General features: G+C 36.6%; 1 protein-coding gene across 2 annotated transcripts in view; it reads left to right on the top strand.

Annotated features, from left to right (window-relative positions):
- The window catches only part of FBN2 (fibrillin 2), a 191,112-nt gene that overhangs the window by 122,243 nt on the left and 56,505 nt on the right, over positions 1–12,364 (top strand). For both annotated transcript variants that reach the window (XM_068422044.1, XM_068422045.1), the window contains exons 26-33: positions 831–959; positions 3,104–3,229; positions 3,942–4,067; positions 4,882–5,004; positions 5,123–5,248; positions 7,880–8,005; positions 9,030–9,152; positions 10,650–10,772. In XM_068422044.1, coding sequence (XP_068278145.1) covers positions 831–959; positions 3,104–3,229; positions 3,942–4,067; positions 4,882–5,004; positions 5,123–5,248; positions 7,880–8,005; positions 9,030–9,152; positions 10,650–10,772 — 1,002 coding nt within the window. The remainder of the gene's footprint in view (positions 1–830; positions 960–3,103; positions 3,230–3,941; positions 4,068–4,881; positions 5,005–5,122; positions 5,249–7,879; positions 8,006–9,029; positions 9,153–10,649; positions 10,773–12,364) is intronic.

The raw sequence follows: 12,364 nt of genomic DNA, 5'->3' as shown, positions 1-12,364 counted from the left end.
AAAAATTAATGACACAGTAGTGAATGAAGTTGAAGGTAGAGGTATAGTGGAGAACACGAAACAAACGCATTGAACCCTAGTTCAGCCCAAAAACACTGGATGGGCAGTAGAGCAAGGAAGAAAGAAGTCTGGAAGGATGTGAGGGGTAGTAAATAAAAGGCTATCCAGTTCTTCTTTCCAGTCTTCTTCAACACTGACCTGTTGCATTGCATTGTATCCATATTACAAATTCTGTAGCTTCCTGCTTCGCTACCAGTGTGTCTTACAAAGAGCTCTTCCTTCTCTTTTTACCTTCTACAAACCTACTATAGTTTTCCACAGTAAGTTTCATTCAAACTTAACTAATAAGATAACCAGCGAACTGTAAACCTAGCTTTCAAAGGAGCTACTTTAATTCCTAGTGGAAAGGGTATATGTAAGCTTGTAATGCTATTACTGAATAAATGTCTTCATAATAAGCAGTTTAATATCAATGGCACTGTAGTCATGGAGTCAGTTGGTACCTCTGTAATAATAACGACTCGGAATTTGTTACAGTTAGTAATTTCCTTAGAAATCTAACCTTAAATTACACTTAATGGAAGCCTACTTGTTGCATAGTCTAATCTATAGTTGAGAGCACTGAAGGCATTGCATTATGAATCTTTTACAAACTGTTTCACATAATCAGATATTCCTTTAAATATGAAATGAATTTCATTTTTCTCTGCTGATTTATATACTATACATGATTTCTGTAGTTAATTTATAGTAGCCAAAGTGCTCACTTCTGTGAAAAGCAGGATAACCTTAAACTCTGATTTTTCTACCTCTCCGTTACTGTAATATAGACATTGATGAGTGCCGGATCTCCCCAGACTTATGTGGAAGTGGTACTTGTGTCAACACCCCTGGAAACTTTGAGTGTGAGTGCTTTGATGGTTATGAAAGTGGATTTATGATGATGAAGAACTGTATGGGTAAGTGTTGCCAGGATGACCTGGAGTCTGTCCATTTACTTTACAAAGCCTGATTGTACTCTCTGCTATACTAGGTCTGCTCCACTGAACACTTTATCTGTATAATTATTGTGACTTCTTGAACAAATGAGACAGATACATAGTTTATAGAACAGATAACTGAATTATGCATATAGCTTTGCTTGCTCTTTTATGCATTTCTGTATAGATATTGTAGAATGGCAGCAACTATTCATTCATGCAGTTTAAAAATGGCTAATGAGCTATCCAGACATCTGGTAAAGTTAGGAATAGAAGGCTGGAGTTTCAAAAGTAGTGTGGTTCACTTTTCCTTGATTCTTCTAGAACTCAAGAAATTCTGAGAGCATTTCGTGAAAAAATCACATTTCTCTAATCTGTCTAAAGTTCTAAGACTAGATATGGAGACACCAAAAGTTACTAGCCACCTTAAAAAATCTTGAGTTAGTATTGTGTAGTACTTCGTGAAATACATCATTAAATATAAAATGAAAATGAAAAGTCTGAGTTTTTAATCTTGATGAGGCTGAATGGGTCCTCCTCCTTGCCCTTCTTGAAGATTGGATTGACATTACCTCACCTCCCACCCTAAAAATCCTTGCCTAATTTCCATGACCTTTCAAGAATGGTCAGGAGTGGCTTCAAAATGACATTCACCAGCTCCCTCTCAGCACTCATGGGTCTTTTCCGTGTCCTTTTTTCAGCAGTTCTCTCCCCCATTTCCCTTCATCTTTTTGCTGCTGTTGTTATACCCTTCACATCCCTTGCCAGGGTCAACTTCTGGTGGCTTTGGCTTTCCTAGCCCCATCCCTGTACGCTCAGACAGTGCCTCTGTAATTCTCCTGCATCACCTGTCCCTGCTTTTGCCTATTTTATGCTTCCTTTTTGTTTGAGTTTTTTGAGGAGCTTTTGTGCTCGTAATTGAACTCAAATGTGGTCCTATGCCCCTGTGTGCCAGGAGGCCATGCAGGCCTCCTGTCACCTGTGCTCGATTTCCTGCAAATTGTGATGCTTTTAGACTCCAAAAGTCAGCAAAAAAATCACAGCCTGAATCACAGATTAACATAACAAAGAAGCTAAACTGTGGAAGCTGTATAGTCTTCATGAGAGGCAGAGTAAAACCACAGGGAATCAATAGTGTATGATGGAGATACGTTATCTGTAAGACAGAAGCAGGGAAGCCAGATGTCAGATAAATAAGCAGAGAGTGAGGAGATAAGAAGAGAAATGATTTCTTGATGGCATTTTGCAGGAACTAAGAAAGGGAGGGTGTAATGTTCAGTGAAAACATTTTGGAGCTGCGAGGGCTATCCAAGCAGGAGTATAGCAAAAAAGGTATTGAATTCTATCATCAGGCAGTTTCTCCCCTCATGTGAATAACGTGCAAAACCCAATGATTTCTTGGCTAAATTCTCAGGCTAATGAAAGATAACACTAGTCTGCCTATCTGAATAAAAGTCTCTAATTTCAATGATAGGTAGCCATAATGCTTCCTGGGAGTCCAAAAGTGTGAAGGCATCCTGCATCTTGAACATCTTTTGGTCTTATTTCTCTTCATCCACATCTACAGTGTTAGGTGTTTTCATCAGGTTTGTGAGTCAGATATTCAGTTTACCATTATAAGCTGTAGCAAACATATTTCTCAGCCACAAAACGACATACGCAGGAGTTATCAAACTGAATAACCATTTAGTTAAAAATTTACACACACATCCCCATTAAGAGCATCTATAGACAACAATTTCAATGCATACATAAGTGGGTGTATAGTTGCATCAAGAAGCACTATTTTGAAAATTTTATCACATTAATACGTTGTTCTAAATGGCAACCATCCAAACAGTTGCTGTCTTGTCTTGTGTCCTGTGTCTCCTAGAATACTTAATTTTGAATGATGAATTTCTGTTATTCTTGAGGGGAAAAATACCTGCTTTTAGAGGTAATAATGTATAGTTTTTTGTTTGCCCTGTTAGGCAGTATGAGGAAAGGGGCAGCACTGCTTCAATGAAACAATCCTTTTATTTCTGACCTCCAGATTTTGTCACTCACAGACACTGCGAATTGCTTTTTTTCTTTGTTGCTCCTTAGTAATGATTTCATATTTGTTTATCGTGGTTTCTTTGCAGATATTGATGAATGTGAACGCAATCCCCTGCTGTGTAGAGGTGGCACGTGTGTGAATACCGAAGGGAGTTTTCAGTGTGACTGTCCCTTGGGACATGAGCTGTCACTATCACGTGAGGAATGCATAGGTGAGTTTCAACTCAAAATACTAGTCTTTGGCTTTCTGAGAAGGGTGGTCATTTGTGGTATGAAAACTTGTCTCTGGAAAGGATGGGTTCTCAGGAATGTCATATACAGATTAATGCTCGTCCTTTATATGAGTATCTTCAGATTAAAACCTTATAACAGATCCTGTAAAATCTCCAGTGCCCTTAATGCTGTTGACTTCAAAGAGGAGTGTTTTACAAGGCCTCTTAGTGATTATCTAGGAACTCAAAGGACTGTGCCACTCATGTGGCAACTTCCCAGTAAATTACATACAAGAACAAAGTGAACTTTGTTCCTATAGTCACAAAAAAGTACTGTCCTGTATTGAAATGCAGCTCTCCTTTGGCATGTAATTCACAAAAATGGTGAAAAAAATGCGAAGAACATAATGCATATTATCTCTGGTTTCTGTGTTTGATACATAGTTGCTTCGAGAGTTGGTTTAAACCATCAGACTGTGCAATTAATGTTCACAGACCAGAAACAAAGAAGATAAGCCTTTGGACACTGGCATAAACATACCATTCAGAGCTCCATACCTTAAACTGGAACATGCTAAGAACATGAAAGAAACTGAAAAAGCCTGAAAGCCACCAGTTTAAAATATTACCTCTCACCCTCTTTGTCTGGTATTTGAGCAGTTAGCGTCTGCATTCTGAATAGCAGTAATTGATATGAATTATTCCTTTCCAGATGTAAATGAGTGCTCGTTAAGTGACAGTCTCTGCAGAAATGGCAAGTGTGTGAACATGGTTGGAACATACCAGTGTTCCTGTAACTCTGGGTATCAGGCCACTCCTGACAGACAAGGCTGCATAGGCAAGTGTTGTACACCTTCACCTGTGCATTTGTGCTTCAGCACATACTGTTTCATCTGTCTTTGTATTTAATTTCATATGTTCCTTTTGAAACCGAGTAGGGCCATTTTCTCATCTGCTATTAGGCATATCATGAACTATTGTGGACTCTTCTTTTACCTTAGAAATACAAAGAAGGTATAAAAAGATTGTTGCTGTACTGAACTCTGCAGAATACTTTGAAAAAAAATATTCTTATGGTACTACTCCATTAAAATCAGAGGCTTGAATTAACAACCAGAAAATACTGCATGGTCTCTCGATCAAGCAAGAACAGCCCCACACATTGATAGTTTCTCTTTCACTTTTTGTCCTTATTGTACACATCTCTGAAATCCTTCACTATAGGAATACTGAATTATGTAGTTGTCATCACATTGGTAAGGAGAACAGAGGTATTGAGAGGTGTTTTATTTGTTGGTTTTATTTTTTTGCAAAAATACAGATTTGTGCTACATTTCAAGCTTTAATGAATCCTAAGTTTCTCAGGGCTTTTCTTTCTTTCCTTTCCAACTGTAGTCTTTTGCACTTTTTTTACATTCCGAGTAATACATATGAACAAAAGCAACAACTAAAAGTAGCCGCTTGCTCCCATAGATGAAAATGCAGTTGAAAGAGAGAAAGCTGAGCAAAATATGAATCAGAGACAGTAGAGTGAGAATAGAAAGTCACAATCATATCACTGATAAGCTGTTTCATCTGCTAAGTAAAATGGCAAGAAAAGATGACTTTTCCTTCTAAAAGCAGACTTACTACTACTAATGTTGCTTCCCCAGATATTGATGAATGTATGATAATGAATGGAGGCTGTGACACCCACTGCACCAACTCCGAAGGCAGCTATGAATGTAGCTGCAGTGATGGTTATGCTTTAATGCCAGATGTCAGGACATGTGCAGGTAGGTTTTAATATCTTAAAAGTTTCAGCATCATATATTTCAGCTGATATGAACATGGTATTCTTTTAGCCAATCTGTAGCAGTGACAGAATTATTATCTGCTTTTTTTTTTTTTAAGATATAGATGAATGTGAAAACAATCCAGATATCTGTGATGGTGGGCAATGCACTAATATTCCAGGGGAGTATCGCTGTCTCTGTTACGATGGATTTATGACTTCTATGGACATGAAAACTTGTATTGGTAAGTAGCTGCATGCACCAAATTTAATGCAAGTCTAAAAACTCTGCAGCTAATGTTTTAGGATGTTCTGCTGAATCCTTGGAAGTGGGTATTGAAACTATGTATATTATAAAAAAAAGTCTGTAGATCTTTCTTGCCTGTCACTGTAGGTGTCAGGTTGAAGTATCTGGGAAGGGAGTCTGGCACAAGAGCACATCTACAGTCCTGATGCGCTGTTTTTCCCTGTGACTTTTTTTTTAATACGGTTGTGGGAAAACTTTCCTGGTTGTGGCTTATCACTTGTTCTTTCTGCAAGGGTCTTTCCCAACTCCACCTACAGCCTGCTTTCTCCTTGAATGTTATCTTTGTGGTGGCTTTGTGTCTTTGTATGTGCCAGAGATAGCTCTAACTTTTGGAAGCATTTCTTCTCAAGGCCCCCTCACAAACTGGCTTTCAGCAACACCATTAGGACAACAGTTATTGACCTCTTATTTCATTCCTACTTAACCTCAGCTTTGATAGACATTTTGATTTTTCTTCCTCTCTTGAAATGTCGTGAAGTTTCTTTCAGCTTCTTTCACAATCAGAGGGACTTTGTTTCTTGTCAGCAAGGAATTCACCCTGCCGCACACACATACACACTTGGGATGATTAATAAAAATTATTTCCTAACTACTCATTTTCTAAAGTATTTAGAATAGCATAGCAGAGTGATAGATGTAAGTCTGTACTAAAAAGCTGCCAGTGATTCATAGGCATTCCGCAAAACCTAAATGGAAGGCTGTGCCAGAGCTATTCATAGCCATAAGCTACTAAGAGGAGTCTGAAGTTTCCTTGGGGTGTTAAGAGTTCCCTGTTTGATATGCTTCATAGTTCATGCTTTTCCAGTGAGATTTTGGTAGAAGCAGGTCAATTCTTATCTTCCAGGGCTGTCTCAGCAAGCAGAACTACAGAGGTAAGTCTACAGCTCCTGCAACTGAGGAGACTTAGAGCATAGCAGCTTTCCTTTGCCTCATAGTGTGACAACTGAATATACTAGGGAAATAAAGGTTGCTGTAATGAGAGTACTTAGAAGACTGACAAAATCAGCCCTGTTTTAAAATACAAAACTAAATTTTACTAAATCCATTTAATAACAACACATTCGCTAATGGTCAGTTCTTACACAATATTGATCATTATCACTGCACGTACAAAACTGTTAGTTTTTAACAATCACGGTCTAAATTATATGCAAGTGTACAATACCACAGAGCTGTTATGGGTAGTTTGCATTGACTGGCTTGCAGCCCTTGGTGTTGCTTAGTCACAAAGGCCAAGGTGATCGGACTTGAGCAATTGTCTACAAGAAAAGCTGGAACTGAAGTGCATCTGCCTTCTTTTTTCTCCAGTTTTCCGTGCTTACGTTTTTATGTTATTGCCCCCCTCACAAAAAGGATGATCCTTTTTACTCCTTGTAGGGCCTATCGTGTTTTCTTGTCTTGCCAGTCATTCTTCTGGTGTACCTGTGAGGTTTTCCTGCCTATCTGCAGTCCCTTGTGCTGCTATTGTCATTTGTGTGGCAAATTCTGTGACTTTGATGTGTCCTACATCCAGCTACGCCCATCTGTCTTTGTCCTTTTGGTAGTCTCCTTGTTCACATCCTTATGCAAAACTGTGTCTGGTTCAGCCATCACAGTATTGCACAATATTTACATGCTATTGCTAGTTACACTGTTGTAGCATGCTTATATTGGTGTTTAAGGCAAGCTAATATCAATTATATCCTAATTAATACACTTTTAATTTATATGTGATGTGGGCCTCTGCTTTGGCAGCATTACATGACGTCTTACTTCACTCAAAAGGACAATTACAAATACTAGAAATGCCTTTTTGTCCACAGTACAGTGACTGTTTTTAATGTCATAATATAATACTGTTAGTTAATACCATTTCAAGGAACAAATGGAAATATTGGACAAGGTGTTTGAAAAGCTCTTGGGCCATATGGCCTCACTGCAGTATGCCTCAGAGCACTCATATGACATTCCTCAGTTACCCACTTGACAGGTGCCCAGTTCTGGTTTATTCTTACACCAATTTCATTGTTTCATAAGATTCATTGTCTTTCCTAAGTTGAATTCTTATTTAAAAAACTGATTGAGTTTACTTTATTATTTTTATAGTTTTAACAAGTGCTATTCAGAGGTATCGACACCCATGTGTATATCATTATTCAGTTTTAAATAGTGATCAAAATGTGCAAATGGAAACCTGTAAATAATATCAGTACAGAAAAAGTAATCCATTTACTGTATAATTTCTTCTTTAGAAGAAAATTATAGCTATATTTTGAGCAAGAACATTTTTAAAAAATGCTTTAAAGTGATCTTGTAGGAAGTAATTGACTTCATAGTCCAATAATTAGCATTCTAAACAAATGAGAAAATGCTGTGTATTTGAACTACTCATTCGTCCTTAATTGTTTTTAGGGAATTAATACAGAATGGATCAGCTGAAATACATTATGAAGAATAATAAGTATCACATGTCGTAGGGTTGGACAATGCTTCTCATATTTTCACCTGAATGAAAGTATTCTAAAAAGACAAAGTGTGCTGTTAAATGACAGTAATGTTCAACTAATAATGACTTTATGTGCACTTACAGATGTGAATGAATGTGATTTGAATTCCAACATCTGTATGTTTGGCGAGTGTGAAAACACTAAAGGTTCCTTCATTTGTCACTGTCAGTTGGGATATTCAGTCAAGAAAGGATCCACTGGATGCACAGGTAAAGCAAATTTCCAGCATATATGTCATGGTGTGCACATATCTTGGTTGGCTTTCAGGTAAAATAAATGCACAGGTGTTTACACGCAAGTGAGAGATTCGTATCTGTATGTAATAGTAAATATAAGAGTATTTTACATTTGTCAGCATGTATCCAGAGTTTGAAAAGGCGTTCTTTGACCAGTATCAATGTGATATGAGAGGCCCTTTACCTAACTGTAATTTTAAAGGCAAAGCTTTTATCAGTATAGATTGGGGGAATACCTGTGGTATGAAACATAGCTTGGGTGGGTACAGCTGCATTTGTATTAGAAGTATTTTATCAGTACTCATTTGTCATTCTTAAAGTATGAACTCATCTGTCAACTAATGCTGCAGGAAATGACCCTGTAATCTCAGACAAGGACAAAAGGAAAAAAAAAATAAAAGAAAATAATGAAAAAAAGTGATGATGTAAAAGGGCAATTATATGCCATACTTTAACACATGCTAACAAATTTAAAGAATTATAGTCAGTTACAAACTCTACGAGTTCCTGTGATAGTTAAGCAGTACCTTGTCTTCTGCAAGCTGAGTCCACTGCATTCAGGAAGCACAAAATTGCTCCTATAATTTGGTCTTTAAGAATTTGTTCTATAATAACTAAAATCTTGGACTAATCATTTTTATAACTGAAACGTGCCTGTGCACCCAAAGGTCTCACCCCATTTTTAGACATATAAAGATCAGCATATTTAATATGTCTGGAAAACAGCTCTAATTTCAAACTGAAAAGCAGTTGTAGGAAAGCAGACTAATTTTGTCATGTTTACAAACAAAGAACAATGTTAAAATACATTTGTCATTATTTTTTATTAATGTATAATACGAAGTAACTTGCTTGAATTATTCTGTAGTCTCGAACATTTGTTTTTCAAAAGACTGCAAACCTGCACAGTGGAAATAAGCAACATGTAAAAGGAACATAATTTGTGGTATTCCGGTGCTCCTGATGTAAATACTAATAGTTTATTTTGTGCTTGTAGATGTGGATGAGTGTGAAATTGGTGCTCACAACTGTGACATGCATGCCTCATGTGTCAATGTTCCAGGAAGTTTTAAATGTAGTTGCAGAGAAGGATGGGTTGGAAATGGTGTTAAATGTATTGGTAAGTATACAGAAAATAAAGCTTTTGTCTCTTTTTTTTTTTTTAAATGAAAGCATGTAATGTGACTGTGTGATTACTCCATTAAAAATAAAGTATTATTCTATCTGCTGCACTCTGTGGACAGATGGTGTGCAAGGTTCTTACGTTTCAGGGGTTTGGTTTTCTGAGAAAAAAAACTGACTTTGTCTCAGAAGCCTGTCTGTGACATCTTACTGAGTTAACTGTGTATTTTACAAAGTTTACGTACAACTGCTAGAATGTGCAAAATAAAAACAATCAGAAATAAAATGGAATTTGTTTTGTGGTTTTCTGCCAGTAAGATATTATTTCTGTTACTTAATACCATTGTTCGTAAATGTCCTGTAGTATATCTAGATTATAGGGCCTAATATAAAGCAAATTGGACTTGAGGTGCGGAAAACTTGATTCTGCTTTTGCTGGGCTGCTAGAGTAGCATCGTGTCCCCTTGCTTTCATTTTTTTTAGTTTGCTGTGTAAAAGATTGTAATATTTACCTTTTTTTCAGAACATTTTGGGACCTATGGAAAAGGAGCTTCATTTAAGAATTAGGCTTTATTGGTGTAATTCATGAAAGAAAAGTACCATATTATGAGATTTTACTGCAGGCCAGATTTTCTAAGCTTTTTAAGCTATATCTGAGAAAAAGGGGAAGGCCCCCTGGTCTTTATTATTATAATTTAATTAAAAATATATAAGGTTCTACTAAGTAAATAAAAAGTCTCATTTAAAGGAGAAAACTTTAAAAAGTTTTTCTGGCAGCATCCTTGTAGTTAGCGTAGCTCCTGGGTGTTCTTCCAGGAGATTGTTCTGCAGACAGGTGAGAAGGGACTGTTGCCTACCCCATAGCACTAGCTAGTGTGGCTCATATGTCGTGGACCCTTATGGCCATTCCCGTCAAACATGCCCTTGAGGGGAAGGAAAGTCTCTTCTTTTTATCTTTTTCTTTTTTTTTTTCTTTTTTTTTCCTTTTCCCTTTTCCTTTTCCTTTTCCCTTCCCCTTCCCCTTGCCCTTTCCCTTCCTCTTTTCCCTCTTCCTCTTTCTTTTTCTTCAAGTAAATAAGAAAGCTTGCATTAGCTTTCATGGGGTTACATTGTTTTCACCTTCTTCTCTTACTTCAGAAGACTCCAAATGTATGGCAGGTTTTCACCTCACTATATTTCTTTGGTTTACTGTTTTTTTTAACTCATTTTCCATTCAAGTTCTTTAGCAGGATGTTAACAAACAAGTAACAAGTCAGGTGAATTCCATCTGTTGCTTGGAAACACTTTATCCAATCCCATGCATTTTAATTTAAAGGAAGAAATATTAAAATGAAATCACTATAGATTAGCCCTGTATCTTCTAATGAGAACTTTGTATATTTATGGAGACCATAAATCATCTTTGCAGTTGTGCTTGTTAGCTTGACAGTTAATTGTAAGCGAAGAGTACTAACTGCTCTGTTACTGCTTGCACTTTTTTTCCCCTGATGTGCAGATCTTGATGAATGCGCCAATGGGACCCACCAGTGCAGTGTGAACGCTCAGTGTGTGAACACCCCAGGGTCATACCGCTGTGCCTGTGCAGAGGGATTCACTGGGGATGGATTTACTTGTTCTGGTAAGAAGTTTCTGTGAAAGCCCACTTGTCACTGATTGTTTCTGTTGTATGGAAGCTTTGCAAATTAAATCTAAGCCCGAAGTGCAAGATAATAAATGTAAAAGTATCTTTTAAGATCAGGATTCTTCCCATCTGCTGAAGAAATGCTAACAAAGGCAACTGATTGTTCTTTTGATTTGTGTGCCAAATTGGACCCACTGGGCTCGTTTGCTGGGTGAAGTTGCTGTCTGCTGCTTTCTCCTCCTCTTCCTCTTTACACCAGTTTTTTTGAATGCCCATATGCTGCTTGTAGCAGCAGGCTCTCTAGTAAAGAACACAAAACACCAGCTCTCTGTTATGGTTCCTGTCTTGTAAGCCAGGTCTATCTCTGGCAGGGAAGGCATCATCTGTTTTCCTGTCGCTACGTTAGTTGAACAGGATTTAATCATTAACATAGGGCTTTTTAAAAAGAAAAACAAATCACAGTTGAAAGATACTGCCCATGATCTCTGCTTACTGTTAAGAATGAGCATTGTTTAGCACACAGCAAGTTATTCAGAATAAACTGACGTGTAAAGGTTATATAAAGTGTAAAGATTTTATATTAAACATTAATGTCCGAGTATTGAGTTACTGTGGTTTTTATCACTTACAGAGTGGAGATGCAACCGTATCTCCACTTGTGACGTCTAACACATCCTGTATGTGGTCAGCAAGTTTGAATGTTTGAAGGAATGTATCCTAATGATACTAAAATACCTAGAAACTAATGTGAATGCATTCATTATTACCTAACTGGCTAATTTCAAATCAAAATTAATGTACACTTTAACAAGACAGTCTTCTGATTAGTATTGTAGGTTTTTTTATTTCAGAATAAGGATCTTCAAATATTATTTGTTTATGTGTTTCAAATTTGTGGTCCATGAACAAGAACTTTCATCCTATTATTAACATACTATGTTTGACATCTTCTGTTTTTTAAAAATCAGATGGAATACTAGGGATTGACTAATAAAATGAAGAAAGTATATTGAAAAAATTTTAGGACAATCATAAGCATATCTGACAAAATTATGATTACTTATGATGACTGGAATGGTGAATGCCTTTGTCATTCTGCTCTTGTATAGCTCTTAAAAAAAAATAAAATCACTTTTGGGGCATACTAGAAGAATCTCCAGTAGTATGCAAATGATAGTTGTAATGTTCATAATCCTCAAAGAATATTTTCTAAAATGCATATGAAAATAATTTTCTATGTATGATTCACTTATGAAAATTTGCCTTTTGAATGTATTTTATGTCAAAGTAACATAGCAATATATAGCTGGAGACAAAATTTTGACTTTGTAAGGAAAGTATTCAACTTACTTGTCAAAGCTAATAGTACTGAATCTGAAAACCTTGCATTATTAAAAAAATTTCAAATCTCTTAATGAAAAACAAGGAGTAAGGAATCATGGCAGGGTAAAAGGAATAATTTTGGAAATTACATTGTGTTTGCTTTTCTGCATTCTTTCAGTTTACTTCATCACCAGGTGTAAATGTTTTGTTTTATATCAACAATACTCAACAGCACTACTATTTTGAATGTCAGGATAATATTATTT

This window comes from Nyctibius grandis, chromosome Z, assembly GCF_013368605.1.
Source record: "Nyctibius grandis isolate bNycGra1 chromosome Z, bNycGra1.pri, whole genome shotgun sequence".
In the NCBI taxonomy this organism is placed as follows: domain Eukaryota; kingdom Metazoa; phylum Chordata; class Aves; order Nyctibiiformes; family Nyctibiidae; genus Nyctibius; species Nyctibius grandis.
Note: the sequence above shows the minus strand (reverse complement) of the source record. Positions and strands in the feature narration are given on the sequence as shown.